Raw genomic sequence first — 17,930 nt, forward strand, 5'->3', positions numbered from 1 at the left:
ACTCTCAAAAAGGGTTTAAACTACAATCACTTTTCCAGTAATAATGAGACAAGCAATGGAAAAAAAAACAGTAGGTACATTCAGACAGAGCTAATTCTGAAAACTCACTTACACATGCCATTTGGAGCTGCTAGGGGAACACGAGGTCCAATTATGTTTCCTGACATTGGTGGCATGCCAGATGGGGGAGGGCCACCGCTGGCTGGGTGGATGTTGGCTGACACAGATGGCATCATCCGGCCTGGCATGGCCTGCCCAGGTATCATTGAACCTGGCCCTGGCATCTGTCCTGCAGGGACATTAAAGAGAGATTGCAATGAAACTCAGTTAAAATACAGAAGTGAACAGAAGAGGAAAAATGTGGCCTAATTGTTCTCTAAGCAGGAAGAGAAAGAACTCGTGTGTGCTCAGATTCAACTCTCTGCTTCCACTCCAAATGCCATCTGCGATCATCCCAAAGGACAAGCTTCCCACCACTGAATAACACACTCCTTTCAGGAGGAACTGCCAAGAGATCTTGATGTCGCTAAAACCTTATAACACAACAGGCAACTGGAGGAGGAGTTTATTCACAGTTGCCTCTAGAACAGGATGGAATCTGGGTAAAGAGGTGATTTTTAGCGGCCTTCGTGAAGATGCACTACCAACTGCACAGGGAGAACGAGGCTTCAAAATAGCAAAGCGCTCAGTAAAAAGGGCAGGGACAAGGACTAATGGATTAACTGAATAGCAGAGCTGCAGTCACGCAGCTATAAATGATACCGGAAATACCTGCACAATGTAAAACACATTTTGTTTTCAGTACAAGGAAGGTTTTTTAGAAACACCTCTGTGAGTGCAGCCCTCCTTCGCAGGTTAAGTTTCAGGAGCATCAAGAAAAACTTAGAATTTTCAATGTCAAAACACCTACAACTCACTGACTGGATTTTAAAACCCCAGTTGAAGAGAGAGGGGTCCATAATCCATTACATTTACTTCTGCAGGATTCAGTGAATGCACATTTTGTAGCTGCAGTACTTTAGTTAGGGAAGCAGCCACTAGCCATGGATTGTAGCTATTTACAAATGTAAGTAAGGATTATTTTAAAAGATCCCTTCCATCCCAGACCCCAGGTAATTATGTAAAATACACTGTCTGATTATAGAATCTCTTAAACATAGCCCCACACCCACCTTCTTAAACAACCGAGCACATATATAAAACAGCATTAAGACCATGATGGAATTTAAAAGCTAGGGAAATTCACAGGTCTGTATTTAGGACTGAAAGTCAGTAACTAGGTACAAAGATACATACGACTGCAATGCCTGCTGAAGTTCAGTTACTGGATGAGATGCTTAAATGAACTAACAGTTTTATTAGGATCTATTACTCATTTAGCATCCTTCAAACTTTAGTCTTAAGAAATTTATAATGTAATATGGAATTATAAAGAAATTCAGCACCACGGACAGCATCACTGTAGCTTTTCAGGCAACTGGACCCATTTGCAAGTCTAATAGCCCAGAGGCGCCAACTCCAAATAAATTACACACACTCTCACCTACAGTATTGTTTGGGCTGTTCTGAACCTGGCCAATGGGGGGCAGGAGGGGGAGGGGCGCCAGAAAAATGGGAGCCCCTGCACCCTGACACTGCTCCCTGGCAGGAGCGCCAGGCAGGCAGAGTGGGGCAAGCCCCTATGCCCCAACCCTGCTCCCCGACAGGTACGCTGGGCAACATGCATTGGTTGATTTCATCTGAGGGAGCTTCCTGCCAATCATATACTTGCCACTCTTCCTGAGCAGGTTGGGCCGATAGTATCTGCATGGACTGGAACACAGGCATTCTTGAAGACAACAGCACTGGGGGAGGTTTGGTGCCAGGACAACTTTCTACATGGTGCAGGTGCCTCCAATACCAGCAGGTTGTCAGTGTTAATACCAGAGCAGCCGATAGTGAAGTGCTGGGTTTGAACGTAGGGCCATGTGAGTAACTGAAGAGGGCTCTGCAGAACGTCTTTCCATGCCAACGGAGTCTTAGATGAAGGAAGCCAACTGGGCTTTCTGGAACAGCAGAATTTGGACAGGCGGTTCCAAGGAGAACTCGAGTTCCTCTAGAAGGTTCCTGATTGAAACTGGTGGTGAATACTGCTGCACAGAGTCAAGCAGCAAAGGCACAGACAACAGATTTGACTGGAGTCCCCAAATGAGAGTGGAAATACTCAACAGAGGTGGTACACAGACACCAGGGATGGATCTACAAAACTCAGCCACGAAGCCTCCAGCTAAGGAGAGGTGTGTGTGGAAGCCGATGTCAGGAAACATGGGTCACTGGTCGAGAATGACAATGATGCCACTTTTTCTCCTTTGACTCCCTCCACAAGTAGGAATGCTTTCTCTTCTTGGGCCATGGAGCAGGGGTCACGCAGAGATCTGGAAGTGTGCATTTCGCTTACAGCGTTCACTGGCATTGATTCTAATGGCACCAAAGGTGTCTTTGGTGCAGACAGTAGAACCAATATCACTGTGGTATCAGTGCAGATTGTGAAGCTGGTGCCAGATTGTGGTGCCAGATGGGAAGCTCAGACACTGTAGGTATTGGGCTCAGGGAGGTGGACCTCCAGCCCAACATTAAAGGAGGCAGAAGTGCTTAGGTGTGTTTCAGGTCACATGACAGAAGACCTCAAACCTCTTGCAGGAGTATCAGGACAGCCCGGTTGGAGGCTCATTGAAGCCAAATACATTTGCAGTCTGTCCTTCCTTGCCCAAGGAGTAGAAGCATGGTGGATTGTTCACTGGGAAACTACATGCATTTCTCCCAGGGACATAAGGCACCGAATGTGTGCATTTGTCTCAGGAAAGATGGCTGAACAGGTTACGTATCCTTTGACCCCTTACATGGTTCAGGACCAGACATGGTCTCAGGGTAACTGGAGGCCAACGGTCACAAATAACCTATTTTAAGAAAGAAGGCTAACTAGCTTTGCATACAGGAGAGGTAGATCCATTAGCTTGTGGCAATGGAACTAAGGTGGATGGGGAGTGTGCTTCCTTATCTCAAGCCAATTACATCATCTTTGGGTGAGAGTGCTCCTAACACCACCCCAGCACACCCAGCTTTCCTACACACTTTCCACAGCTCAGCGCCAGAGGTGCTGAAGCCCATTAGTGGGAATGCACAGAAGTCCTTGAAGAAAAGAGGATTAAGTTAACGTAATACCGTAATGACCAACTGCTCTAATAACCCTTCAACTCAATAAAAGCCTGTAACTGTCCAATCATATGCCAATTTCCCTCATAACTGCAGCAAACAGATTTAAAAAAACCGTTTTTTTTGGGGGGGGGGGGAGAGGGGGAGGAGACATTTACACAAAGAGGAGAGAAATGTCTAAATCTATCCATGCACACACTGAGCAAAGCCTCTGGTCAGTGGCCTGTAATGCAAGTCTGTGACATTTCCATTGTCACAAATGAAAGAGCAGCAGCAGCCGACCAGAAAAGCTGTCTGGATTTGAGAATCCTCTCCTCCCCCTTCAGCTCCCCATCAGCAAAATAGTTTCCACTCTGGTGACTGTGAACAGGTGTACGTGGAAGACCATCGCAATGAATCCTTGCTTCTCCAGTCAAGGATCCAAAGAGCAAACTGGAGGTGGAAGATTTCCTGAAGACACTTGCCACAGGATTCACTGAAGCTTCCCAAACCCCAGTACACATGTGGTGCGGTCCTTCATAGGTATGCACTGTGTGGGCAAGTACAATGCACACCATTTACAGCTGCAGTTATCTGGAATCAGATTCCCCTCAAACAAGTTCAGCCAGAAGTTTCCTAGCTTGGCTTGTTCCCTTCCCCTTGTAGCAAGCAGACAGCAAGAGCAACGAAGAGAGTTACCCCAGTCAGATAACAGAGGATTTAAGCCAGCATACACGTCTGTTTTGGTCCAGGTCGCTCTCAGAGGTGAACAACAGGCAACAAGGGCACAGTAGGCAGTGCGAGAGAAAGCTATAACCAGCCTGGGGCTGAGGTTTAAAGTCATGGTAACCCAGTAGCATTAGAAGTAAATCAAAATGTCTAGGATCAGTACAGGTCCTAGGTGGTGGCAGGGGGCTCCAGAATGAGAACACCCCCCATTCTTTCACCATGAAGAACCTACCTGCTGTTCCAGATCCTCTCTATACAAACACCAAAAGCTGAAGAGTGCGGATTAACCCCCTCGGCAATTCCTTCTGCTAGGGGTCATTGTGGGTTAGTGTTCAGCCTCTGGGAAATTTCAACTTGTGGCTTCGAACAGATGAATATGGCAGGAAGATGGGAAGCAACTGCTTCTTAATTCCTTTTGCAAGGCAGTCTATGGGCATCACAGCCAAATTGAACAGCACAGAAGAGCACCATTGTACTTTCTCCCTATCCCTCAGCTACTAACTGTCACATGTGAAAATGCAGATCAGCCTTGCAGTAAAGCCAATTTGAAAACATGAGGGCACAAGATAAGCTGAGGTCAGTTGGTCAGCACCATGAGTCAGGATTTTCCCCAGAACTGCAGGAGATGTGAGAGCTTATCTGGCTGGTATCAAGCTATTAAAATTCGGAGGCGAATCAGAGTAATACAGAATTTAGACAAGAAAAATCCTATTCTATTTAGCAATCTAGACAGGAGCACAGGCCATTCACCTGAACCACCCAAGGAAGTAAACTTCTAACCATGATATTTCCTTCAAAGCATTCTGCAGCCAAATTTACACTCCTCTCTTCCATTTGGAAGACAGGATTAGAATTCAAAATGATCTGGACAAACTGGAGCAATGGTCTGAAGTAAAGAGGATGAAATTCAATAAGGACAAATGCAAAGTACTACATTTAGGAAGGCACAATCAATTGCACAAATACAAAATGGGAAATGACTGCCTAGGAAAGAGTACTGCAGAAAAGGATCTGGGGGTTAGAGTGGATCACAAATTAAATATGAGCCAACAATGTAATACTGTTGCAAAAAAACCCAACATCGTTCTGGGATGCATTAGCAGGAATGTTGTAAGCAAGACATCAGAAGTAATTCATCTACTCTACTTAGTACTGATAAGGCCTCAGTTGGAGTATTGTCCAGTTCTGGGCACCACACTTCAAGAAAGATGTGGACAAACTGGAGAAAGTCCAGAGGAGAGCAACAAGAATGACTAAAGGTCTAGAAAACATGACCTCTGCGGAAAGATTGAAAACATTGGATTTGTTTAGTCTAAAGAGAAGAGAAGATTAAGGGGGGGACATGATAACAGCCTTCAAGTATGTAAAAGATTGTTATAAAGAGGAAGGTGATAAATTATTCTCCTTAACAAGTGAAGACAGGCCAAGAAGTAATAGGCTTAAATTGCAGCAAGGGAGATTTAGGTTAGACCAGGGGTCGGCAACCTTTCAGAAGTGGTGTGCCGAGTCTTCGTTTATTCACTCTAATTTAAGGTTTCGCGTGCCAGTAATACATTTTAACGTTTTTAGAAGGTCTCTTTCTATAAGTCTATAATATATAACTAAACTATTGTTGTATGTAAAGTAAATAAGGTTTTTAAAAATGTTTAAGAAACTTCATTTAAAATTAAATTAAAATGCAGAGGCCCCGGACTGGTGGCCAGGACCAGGGCAGTGAGAGTGCCACTGAAAATCAGCTCGCGTGCCGCCTTCGGCACGCGTGCCATAGGTTGCCTACCCCTGGGTTAAGACACAGGGCCGGTGCTACCATTAAGACGAACTAGGCGGTTGCCTAGGGCGCCAAGATTTGGGGGCGCCAAAAAGCGGTGCCCTCAATTTTTTTTTACAGCGTTCCTCCCCGAGCACACGGTCGCCGCTCCACTTCTCCTGCCTCCCAGGCTTGCGGCGCCAATCAGCTGTTTGGCGCCACAATCCTGGGAGGGGAGGAGAATTAGAGCGGGGGCGGCGTGCTCGGGGAGGCGGCGGAGCAGAGGTGAGCTGGGGTGGGGAGCTGCCGCATGGCTCCCCGGGGCGGGAGCTGCCGCGGGGGGAGGGAGGGCCTCAGGGCGGGGAGCTGCCGCAGGGCTGGGGAGGGGGCGCAAGGTGGAAGTTTCGCCTAGGGCACAAAACTTCCTTGCACTGGCCCTGGTTAGACATTAAAAAAAACAACAACACTTCCTAACTGTAGTTAAGCACTGGAACAAATTATCTAGGCAGGTTGTGGAATCTCTGTCACTGGAGGTTTTTAAGAACAGGTTAAACAAACACCTGTCAGGGATGGTCTATAGATTACTTAGTTCTGCCTTGAGTGCAGGGTCTATCAAGGTGCCTTCCAGTCCTACATTTATATGATTTCTATTAGTTCCCCTACATCTTTATGACAATGAACCCTCAAACAGCAGCTTGCCGCTTTAGTGGTTGCTTTTGCAATATAGCTTATACCCTGAAACCCAATACCAGAAAATACTGATAGTAGAGTTCACACTCCCTTCCCCCGACCATAAGTTTATTAAATATTTTCCCATCTGTCCCAACAGATTTCATGTTCCTGTAAAGCTTGAAATGTTCGGCCTTCCCAGTGCAATCAAGACACTGATGCTTTTGATAAAGAAATGGATGCTTAATGGAGGGATCTAGCTGTGCAACTGAAGTCAAACTCGGCTCTTGGGAAGATGTGTATATGGCTTTACCACAGATCTTTTAACTATTAGGAAAAGTCAAGTTAGGAACTTGGTAGTGCAGTGGGGTTGGCACACTAGCCTTTAACATCTAGACACCTGTATCCAAACCTGGATTAGCTCACAAGTGAAATAAACTCGTGTGTGTGTGTGTGTGTGTGTGTGTGTGTGTGTGTGTGTGTGTGTGTGTGTGTGTGTGTGTGTGTGTGTGTGTGTGTCTATTCTCATTTTATTCTAGGGCTGTCGATTAATCGCAGTTAACTCACACGATTAACTCAAAAAAATTAATCGCAGTTTTAATTGCATGGTTAAACAATAGAATACCAATTGAAATTTATGAAATATTTTTGGATGTTTTTCTACATTTTCAAATACATTACTCACTTTATATTATTTTTTATTACAAATATTTGCACTGTAAAAATGATAAACAAAAGAAATAGTATTTTTCTGTTCACCTCATACAAGTACTGTAGTGCAATCTCTTTATTGTGAAAATGCAACTTACAAATGTAGATTTTTTTATTACATAACTGCACTCAAAAACAAAATAATGCAAAACTTTAGAGCCTACAAGTCACCCAGTCCTACTTCTTGTTCAGCCAATTGCTAAGACAAACAAGTTTGTTTATATTTACAGGAGATAATGCTGCCCACTTCTTATTTACAATGTCACCAGAAAGTGTGACTAGGCATTCACATGGCACTGTTGTAGCCGGAGTCGCAAGATATTTTATTTTTGAATGCAGTTATTTTCTGTACATAAATCTACATTTGTAAGTTGAACTTTCATGGTAAAGAGATTGCACTACAGTACTTGTATTAGGTGAACTGAAAAATACTATTTCTTTTGTTTTTACAGTGCAAATATTTGTAATAAAAATATAAAGTGAGAACTGTACACCTTGTATTCTGTGGTGTAAGTGAAATCAATATATTTGAAAATGTAGAAAACATCCAAAAATATTTAAATAAATGGTATTTTATTATTGTTTAACAGTGCGATTAATCACGCAATTAATTTTTTTAATCACATGATTAATCGCAATTAATTTTTAGTTGCTTGACAGCCCTAATTTATTCACATCACATAAACACCACAACAGTCTGGGTTGATTGTTTTTGCTCGGGAGGGCCCCTGAACAGCAGGGGTTTGGCAGGTCAGGAGTCAAGTGCTTTGGGAGACCTGTGTGGCAGCCTGCTCACACGGTGTCTGGCTCAAGCCAGTGCTTGGTTATTTTTATGAGCACTAAAATCTGTCAAAAAAAAAAAAAAAAATTATCAAGAGCTGGGTAACCACATCCAGGATTACATAGCCACTTTCTGATACAAGACCACACTAAAAGGGGATAAAGGAGGACTTCACCAGGTTAGTGGAGAATAAGGCCACTGAGGCTGGTGGAGCAAAGGCAGGAACCAACCTTGTGCTAAAGTAAGAAGTCAGAGACAGAGAGTCGGGGTAAATTGTGGAGCGTTTTGTTAGTATGGGCAAGCAGCTTATGTTTGATGGAACAAAGAAGGGGACTAAGTGGAGGGACTGAAATAGGAAGTGACAGCGATGAACAAGGATTATTTTAACAGCAACATTTTGAATGAAGTTGAGGGGTGTGAGATTGCAGGCAGTGAGGCAAGCATGAGGGAGACACATTAGCCAAGGCACAAGCTGATCAGGGCTTGGATAAGAGTTTTGACAGAAAAGAACATTAGGATCTTGGAGATACTATGCAGGAAGAAACAGCAAAATTCAGACACTGCCTGTGGGCCAAAAGAGAGAGCCTAGTAAAGATGAAGCCAAGATGAACCCATGTGTATTGTATGGAAAAAGATGGGGATGGAAAGGAGAGACGCCCAGTTGGGGACCACCATTCGATGCAGAACAGACCCCACTCACCAGGGCTCTTCCATCTTCTCCTGTCAGATTGTCTCAAGTAGTATCTTTCCCCCCACTTGAAGCATGAGAATCTCCAAGCCTAGGCTGGCTCTCTCCTTTTCCTTCCCTTGCTTTGCATAACAAGGCTTCTCTGTCCACATTATAGAACAACCGTTACTTAAAACCCTTTGGGATAATTCATGCTACAGACGGCCATTCTAGGTAACCTACAGTAAAGCATAATATAGTTATAAAAACTGTATGGAAACTGTTTCAAATGAAGTTGTAAGCTTTAGTGTAGACAGGGGCTTCTTGGACGGATGGAAAAAATCAGAGCCCTTCAGAGTCGCAATAAGGTATGGGTTTTATTGTTATATTAACAGCTGGTTAAGCCACTATTAAAGAGAATTTAACCCAAAATTTTATATGGGGAAGCGCAGGCTTATTTTGTATCATGAGCTTATTTCCTGAGTCCTACTCTACACTGCTGCCCAGAAGACAACTGTGTACCTGGCTGTTAATGCTACATTTAGTTCCAGTGAATATTTTCCTTGCAAATTTAGAATGTTATATTGTATTGCAGTTTTCCTTAAAGCATCCATGAGATGGGGCTTTAACACTGCCCAGAGAAGTTCTGTGTATGTGTGTTTAAGGGCAAGGCTAGCTTTTTATTTCTTGGCTTATTGCAGCAGAATGCATGCAATTTTATTTTAAAGGCAGATAATGATGCTTGCAAGAGATGATCTTATCACATCTCCATTCTATCTCACACTAAGAGTTCATTCAACAAACAGTACCTAGCCAAACCTGGATTAAGCAATTGGGTTTTACAACTGTCAGCATGGCAAAATGAAATGTTATTTCTACAGAGATAATATTCCTTTTCACTTAATGAGAAAGATACAACTTCAAAAAGACAGGCTAAAGCAGAAAATGTCAAAATGTGACCTACATAAAGGAGAGAGCTTAAAAACAGCAGACGTTTGAGAAGATAAAACTGAAAGATTCACTAAAATGAGGTTCAGCTTGCTGAAAAATCCTTACTTGTTTATAGATTTTAGATATTTTCTAGTACGTGCTAAGGAAGTGTTACTCTCACTAGTAATGCATGACACATGTATTCATGTTACAGTGGACCTTGTACATGAAGCCATCCTTAATAGATTACCCCAAGGCCTGTATTAGATGTCTCACCTCCATTAAAGCAGTCATTTGAGGGGCTATGGTGTTGGGTCCCAAGACAGGCTTCACTATTTTTATTTTAAAGTGGGGGTGGGGGAAAAGAAGCAGAAAGTTTTGTAGTCTTCTAAACATTCACTTGCAAGTTCTTTCCCATTAGCACACCCCTTAAACAAATGGCCAACTGCTAATGCAATCAGTGCTAAAGGAGGGAGGATGCAACTCCTGGGGCCATGAGTTCTGAAAAAGGATGAAACACAGACTCTCCACTTCCAGGGGGGCCAACCTGAGCCTGAGAAGGAGCCAGAATTTACCAATGTACATTGCTAAAGAGCCACAGTAATACATAAGTAGCCCCGCCCCCGCTCCCAGCGCCTCCTGCCCACTGGCAGCCCCGATCAGTGCCTCCCCCTCCCTCTCCGCCAGTTGTTTCATGGTGTGCAGGAGGCTCGGAGGGGGAGAAGCGAGGGCACGGCAGGGGGTGGGAAGCGGTGGAGTGGGGGCATGGCCTGTAGCATAGTCAGGGGTTGAGCAGTGAGCACCCCCCGGCACATTGGAAAGTTGGCGCCTGTAGCTCCAGCCCCGGAGTCAGTGCCTATACAAGGAGCCGCATATTAACTTCTGAAGAGCCGCATGTGGCTCCGGAGCCACAGGTTGGCCACCCTTGCTCCACTTAGAAGTTTCTCTAGTGCTCTTTTGCTGAGCAGAAGATGATGATTCTGCATGAAATCATGCTCTCACCTGAGTGAATAAATCACTTTCGAGATGCTCATGACATTTCTGTTAAGACTGGTGAGAACAGGAAAATTCTTTCAGGGTGCTGTCTGCAGGCTTCACTGCAGGACAAATTTTGTGGTGTCATTAGACACGCCTCTTCCCTATTGTGAATGATTTTCAGAAGCAGAGTCAGAAACCCATATTGCTAACCAGTCTTCAAGACACGTCCTTACTTTCGCATGTCCTCCCCAACACACTGCAGCAGACAGAATTCTAGAGCCAAGAACTGTGAATAAATAACCACAATAACTCATTTAGCATCAAATCTCTAGGGAGGCAGTTTCCGCTTCACTTGCATATTGTATTTCTGTCACTTCCCTCTAGCACAATTCATTCACTGTAGACTATATAGGCACTAACTTGATTATACAAGCACCAACTTGAATGCCAAAGTGCACTGTTCTGGGGCTTTCCTGGTCCTGTCAGACTGGACCCCCTAGCAGCTGGAGGCTCACCATTGTTTTTCTATAACATTTCACACACATGGTAAGATTCTTTTGCAAGAAGTGACAAGCTGCTTACCCATCTACATGAATGAGGACAATCGGTACCCAGGGCTGCACTGGCTACCTTAAAATATTTATGCATCTTAAATAATATATATGTGTACGGGGTTAGGAAGTGCTTAAACTCACTGGAGAGGCTTTGATGACATCAAAAAGCCAGGACAAGTGAAGCAGTTAAATCATCATATAACAACCTCAATGGAATTGTTGTCCCTTCGCTGACTCCGTTATTTGCTATTCTACATAATACTTTTGCATGGTCAGACTTTCACAGGTGGGATGACGCAGCTACCACCTTGTTAGTAGAAAGAACCCAAGCGTTCTACCTGCAAGGGTTTCAATGGTTATTTACAGTGCAATAGAGATACATGTGCACAAAAATTTCCCTTTCCTACTGCGGTGTTAACAGCCTTCGTTCATGTCGCACTCCCCCTTAGTACCCAGCTGGGGTTGGGCAAGCTAATAATCCAACCAGTGGACCACCTTCGGTGCTGAATCATGGTCATGTGCCACTTGAGGCACGTTGTACATATGCTACGACCACCAGGCAGTATTAAAGCCACAGTAAAGGAACTTTAAAGCCAGGCTTTAAGTAGACTAAATGCTGGTCATTCTGTCAAAAAGGATCATACCAAGCAATCAAGAATACACAGAATATAGTCCCCTGTCAGGCTTCACATGACTATAAAGAGTTACAGTTTTAACACAAATTAACAAGTCCATAATTACACAATTATCTATTAGGTTGCAACTGGGAGAATTCTGCAAAGCATTTCCCACCAATATCAGTTTACACTCCTTCTGTGACCCTAGAAAAAGGAGTTTAGTGGCAGGAGCATTCAACAGAACACAGTAACTTAAGTGAACACTGGAGAATATTAGCAAGAAGAAAATTATGAATCCAAAAGTCTGAATATTTGCAGAGGAAAAGTGACTCGGAGTTACAATAAGCCAGTGCGGAAAATGAAACATACGGTGTGACTAATGTGGACACAGTTAAAAACAGCTCAAATTCTGAATTTTGGACACTCACTATGAAATGCTTGCAAACATGCTACAGACAAGAATGAACAACAAAATTATTCATGGAATAATTTCAACCTCCACATCACAGAAAACTGGTTCTGGATGATGTGTGAACGTACACGACAAAAATTTAATAACTGATAATACAATTATTCACCTCGATGTTGTGGCATATTTTTAGTGAATTTAATACTAAGAGGTGAAAACCATGGAGACCCTTTTATCCACAGCAGGGGGGTTTGCATTTTCACTGTGTGTGTGTGTTGGGGGGGGGGGGGGGGGGCGGGGCTCATCAAAACAGTCTCTGAATGGGCAGGAAGGTAGTCTGTGAAAATTGCACAGACCAGTTCCTCTCCCACTGGAAGATATTTTCCCTTGGACTTAGCTTGTTCACCCTCTTTTACTGATGGATCTCGCTGGTGGCTGTCAGAAGGCTCAAACATAGCTGGTGGAAAGCACGTTCACTGGCTTGAGATCATAATGGAAAACAGAGAGTTCCTGCCATCTTTTGAGAAGCTAGAGCCAGTGGAGGAGAATCTGGAATGATTCTTAGACGTTTTTTGTGCTTTTCTTTTGCCTTTTGGAGGGAACATACTTGCTTCCATCAGGAGATAGCTCCCTCTTCCTAGATGGTGTCTCCCTTTTGGGATTTAGGGCTGGATTTTCACAAACAGCTAGGTGCCTAACTCCCATTCATTTCAATGCAAGTTAGATGCCTATCTGCATCTTCAGAAATGTAGATACCTTTGAAAAATCTGACCCTTAGCCCACAAGGAGGGTTTTGAGCCCCTCTGCCCCTTGTCTCTCCAATATGTAATTAGAGAGGAAACAAAGGGGAACACCCCTGAGGGAACCCAGATCCTGCTTTTGGAGAGAAAGGAGAGTCAGAAAAAAATATCAATCTTCTCAATCAAAGGACTCCAAGATCCCTTTGAAAAAGTGAAGGGGGAGGGGGGATCATAGAGCTTTTCCCCTTTGAGGAGGATTGGGCTGGGACTTGAAAAGGACTTCCCCATCAAAGAATTCCCCAATCAATGAAGATTGACCTGCCTGCTGGTTCTCAAGCACTTGTGACAGTGTCTCCAAGCAGTCTCTGAAGGGGGGGAGAGGGGAAGAAATGCCAAATTCCAACAAGCCATCCAGATTCTAAGCCCTTTCTCCCTAGCAACACAAGCATCTGCAGGCTGCGCCACTGGAACTTTTGCAGCAGAGCTCCTCTTCTGAAGCTTCTTAGAGGTTCTCCTTAAAAATAGAGCACCACTTGGCCTTTTGTCTGCTTCAACAAACAGAGGTGAGAAACCTGGCAGGTTTCCATTTTAGGAATGAAGCCTAGGAAAAAATTGTTCCCTAGAAGGAAGATGGGGAGGGTTGATGGGAGAAGAATACTGCTCACTGCTGCACCAACATTTGTTTGCAAGAGACAGGATGATAATAGAGGTGGAAGAGCTGACCTATCTTGCTCTGCTTGCTAAAAAGAGGCTTCCTGGCCAAATACGTAGAGCCCTGCAAATCTATGTCTATCTGCTTTATATTTGCAGACAGCTGGCTGCAGTATTCGCAGGAAAAGAGTTGCAGATGAACTGTCTCAGACTGGGGGAGAGGTCAGGATCTAGAACCTGCTATTCTTTGACATTTTGATTTAAGGATTGTTGAAAGTGGAGCTCCTGAAGGAGGATGGAACACTATACCTTTTCCTCTCCAAGCCTCTGGAAAATAACCCATTTATGTGATAGGAAGCCCTTGTATCTTTCTTTTACATGCATTTACAGGTTAAGTGCCAGCAGCATGCTCAGTCCTTCACTACCATAAGGAGACATACCTCCTGCACCATGCAGATTTCCATCCAGTACAGACACGCAGTAAACCATGCTGATCGTAGAATCTGGTAGAAGTGTTTGTTAAGGCTTTGTGGAAGAAGGTTTGAGACATTTAGTGGATGAGGATAGACTAGATAAGTTGCTTAACTCTCCTCTTCCTTTTTCCTCTAAATCACTAACATTCTTTTTCTAACTGCTCTCCAGTGCAGAAGGGAAACCAGGCTACTAAGTGCTGCATTGTGGTTGCTGCTTTCTCAGGTTAGGAAAGGGGACTAATGAGATACTGAAATGGAAAAGCTTTAGTTGATGTCCCCTTTTCAGCCCCATATCAATGCAACCTACCAGATGAGCCTGGATCAAAAACTGCAGAGGCTTCCTTTCCCCAGCTTGATCCAGACAGAATCTGGATCCATTATACAATTAGCCACAATAACAAATGCTGTAATTAGGCCTTGGGAAATGTAAAGAGTCCTAGGAGCAGCAATACGCAGTCAAAAGGAACTGAGGCCTTGTGGGTAATTCTGCTGTATAAGAGACAAAGCATCACCCTGGGAGCTGCACCGAGGCAGGTTAGTGGGAAAAGAATCCCCACTCTAGCCTCAGGGGCTACCATCCTACTTTCTCTCAGCATCTGAGGTGGTTGTAAGCCAGGGCTATTTTTTCCTTCTGTTAATAAATGTTTTACAGACTTCAATCATCTTGCTTGGAATCATCTCTTCATCCCCTACCCCAGTCACTTGAGGGACACTCCAAGTATCGTTTTGTTCATGGTCTAATGGATTGTAAGTTACTACTTTTTATTCATTACTAAGAGAAAGAGGGCAGCCAAAAGTGAAGCCTGTTTAATAATGCTGTTGGGAAACAGAGTAAAGTCCACACAGTTAAAGCATACAAACTTCTCAGGCAATCATACAGTCAACTGAGGAGTTGCAAATGGATAGCCGTACGAGTATTTTTTCCCATTCAGGCCCACTTCTTTTCTTCCATGTGTAAATGTGTTTTGACAGCGTGACTTCTGATGTTTCTGTCACTGTTAAATTTCCACCAATGCAAACAATGAGTCACCCTCTTGCAGAAATCGGCCAGACAAGTCACAGTCCACCCAACGGGCGCTTTGTAGAATGAACATTATACTGCCGTACTTGTCACTTGGATAGATCACTGTGGGGGAGGCCTACCAGCATTACTGGACAGCCCCACACAAACAACAGGCAAGGAAATGGTTTGCTCTTTTTATAAAGTCATTTTAAAGGGGTGTGTTGGGTAAAAGGGCTGGACACTCAGTCCTGGAGACCAAAATTCTTTTTCTACAACCCTGGCAGCAACAGCACATGCTTCACCAAACTGCTCTCCTGCCAGTGCACCCTCAGCCTAGACCACAAGGGACTTCCGCTAAGTGTCAGGTGAATTCCATCTCCAGAGACACTACTAGGGTTACCATCCGTCCGGGTTTCCCTGGACATGTCCGGCTTTTTCAGCTTTAAATGGCCGTCCGGGGGGGATTTCTAATAAAGTAGAAATGTCCAGGATTTCCCCCTTCCCCTCGTGCAGAGTTCGGCGCGGCTGATTGGACGGCTGGGCCTGATTGAAAGCCACTCGCAGCCACTGGGGCCTCTAGCAGCCAGAGTCCCTCCCCCTCCTCCCCCGCAGAGCAGCGTCACAGTGTTTGACTGCACGTGCAGCTCGCAGCTCTCCCTCGGCCTGGTGGGGGGGGGGGCAGGCAAGGGACAGGGAACGGGGGGGTGGGAGGGTCTAGATTGGTCGGGGGGGCTGTCGGGAGAAGGGGGTGTAGAGAGCGGTTGGGGCAGGCAAGGGACAGGGAACAGGGGGGGTTAGATTGGTCGGGGGGGCTGTCGGGAGAAAGGGGTGTAGAGAGCGGTTGGGGCAGGCAAGGGACAGGGAACGGGGGGGTTAGATTGGTCGGGGGGGCTGTCGGGAGAAAGGGGTGTAGAGAGCGGTTGGGGCAGGCAAGGGACAGGGAACAGGGGGGGTTAGATTGGTCGGGGGGGCTGGTGGGGCTGTTGGGAGAAGGGGGTGTAGAGAGTGGTGGGGGCAGTCAGGGGACAGGGAGCAGGGAGACTTAGATAGGGGTGGGGTTCTGGGGGCAGTTAGGGTGGGGGGGGGTCTCAGGAGAGGGCAGTCAGGGGCCAGGTAGGGGGATTCTGAGGGGGGCAGCGGGGCTGGGGCGGGGCTAGGGCGGCACCCCGTGTCCTCTTTTTTGATTGTTGAAATATGGTAACCCTAGACACTACAATCTTTAGCACCTTTGCTAAGATTGTTTACCTGGGTGCTAATCAGCATCTATTGTGGTGAAGTAGATTTGTGATGTGGATGCCTTAAAATAATTATTGGTAGCCAATAATTATTTTAAAATCATTAACTTATTTCAGAGAGGCCACCAAAACAGCAATTATTTGGTAACAAACTTGGTTACTGATTGGGCTGAAATATGAACTGGTGACCCAGAGACAAAAGATTCTGTATCCCACTACTGTCACAGGAGTGTCCAAGGAGGGAAATATATACATGAGAGGGGAAGGAGATGTAGGTGAAACACATACATCACCCAATTCCTCTTCCCAGTATGGACTGTCTCAATCTACAGCTAAATGGTACATCAAAAAAGGCCAGGATATCAATTTATAATGTGGGGAAAGGTGAAACAACCCCAAGTGATGTCAAAATGAGCTCAATGTTTTTACCTTCTTCATACCCACGAAGCAGAAACTATTTTTAACTGGACCAAGAATCCTCCTATCATAAAAGTGTTAACTGGATCCATCCCAGAGACACGTGTTAGTAGATTTAGCACAGAATTGGATGTCAAGAATGCCCTATTTTTAATAATGGCTTTGCTATTGACTTGCTGCATGAGTTTTAGGTAAGTAATTTCTGTGTCTTGAGTTTCCTCAGCTATAAAATAGGGATATATGCATCTACATCACAAGGGTGTTGGGATGACTAGATATTTGAACTTCATTTGGAAAAGTGTTAGTTATAATAATAATATGGAGATATACCTATCTCATAGAACTGGAAGGGACCAAAGGTCATTGAATCCAGTCCCCTGCCTTCATAGCAAGACCAAGTACTGTCCCTGACAGATTTTTTTGTTTTGTTTTGCCCCAGATCCCTAGATGGCCCCCTCAAGGATTGAACTCACAACCCTGGGTTTAGCAGGCCAATGTTCAAACCACTGAGCTAATTACATGTTGTGTGAAAAAAATATTTCTTTTAATCTGTTTTGAATTTGCCATGTTTTAATTTTGTTGAATGCCCCTCTGTTCTTGTGTTATAAGACGGAGGAACAGAAGTTCCCAGTCCATTATCTCTAGAACATTATTGTATATACTTCCATCATGTCCCCTCTTACTCGGATCCTTTTCTAATGTAACAATCCTCATCTTCCCGACCTTGATTCAGCAAAGAGTTTTTTTTTCAGGTCCTTGATAATTTTTGCTGCTCTTCTCTGAACCCCCTTCAGTTGTGCAATATTCTTTTTAACACTGAATGGCCAATACTGCACACGGAATTCCAGATGAGGCCGCACCACTGATTTATATAAATGTATTATAATATTCTTCACATTATTCACCATCACATTCCTTATGCAACTTGACATCTTGGTAGCTATTTTGATCACGGCTGCAAGGTGAGAAGGGGTCTTCATTCAACTGTCTACTGGGACACCCAGGTCCCGTTTGTGATTTGATACAGTTAGTTTAGAATTCTGTACGATGTATGTGTAGTTTAATTTTTTCCTCCAATGCATTTCTTTGCATTTGTCAACCTTGAATTTCTGATTGATCTAGCTGATTTAGGACTCTCTGAAGTTATCACAGTCCTCTCTGGTCCCATCTGACCTAAATAAATGTTGCCATCTGCAAAATTTGCCAAGTCACTGTCCACAACCCTCTTTCCATACCATTAAATCTGTTAAAATATGGGACCTAGTACACAACTTTGCAGCCCCTACTAACAACCTTTTACCATGATGAAAACTGACCATTTAATCCTCTTTGCTTTCTATCTCCTAGCCACTACTTTTTGATTCATGACAATACTTTGCCTCTCACCCCATGACTCTCCTTAGGTTCTTTAGTAGCCTCTTGCAGGACCTTGTCAGAGGCCTTTTAGA

At 44.3% G+C, this 17,930-nt stretch overlaps 1 protein-coding gene across 1 annotated transcript in view; it reads right to left on the minus strand.

Annotated features, from left to right (window-relative positions):
- Positions 1-17,930, minus strand: part of SMARCC1 (SWI/SNF related, matrix associated, actin dependent regulator of chromatin subfamily c member 1) — a 163,794-nt gene that overhangs the window by 3,675 nt on the left and 142,189 nt on the right. Inside the window, exon 27 of the mRNA XM_065398174.1 lies at positions 113-289. Coding sequence (XP_065254246.1) covers positions 113-289 — 177 coding nt within the window. The remainder of the gene's footprint in view (positions 1-112; positions 290-17,930) is intronic.

Source organism: Emys orbicularis, chromosome 2 (genome assembly GCF_028017835.1).
Source record: "Emys orbicularis isolate rEmyOrb1 chromosome 2, rEmyOrb1.hap1, whole genome shotgun sequence".
NCBI lineage: Eukaryota > Metazoa > Chordata > Testudines > Emydidae > Emys > Emys orbicularis.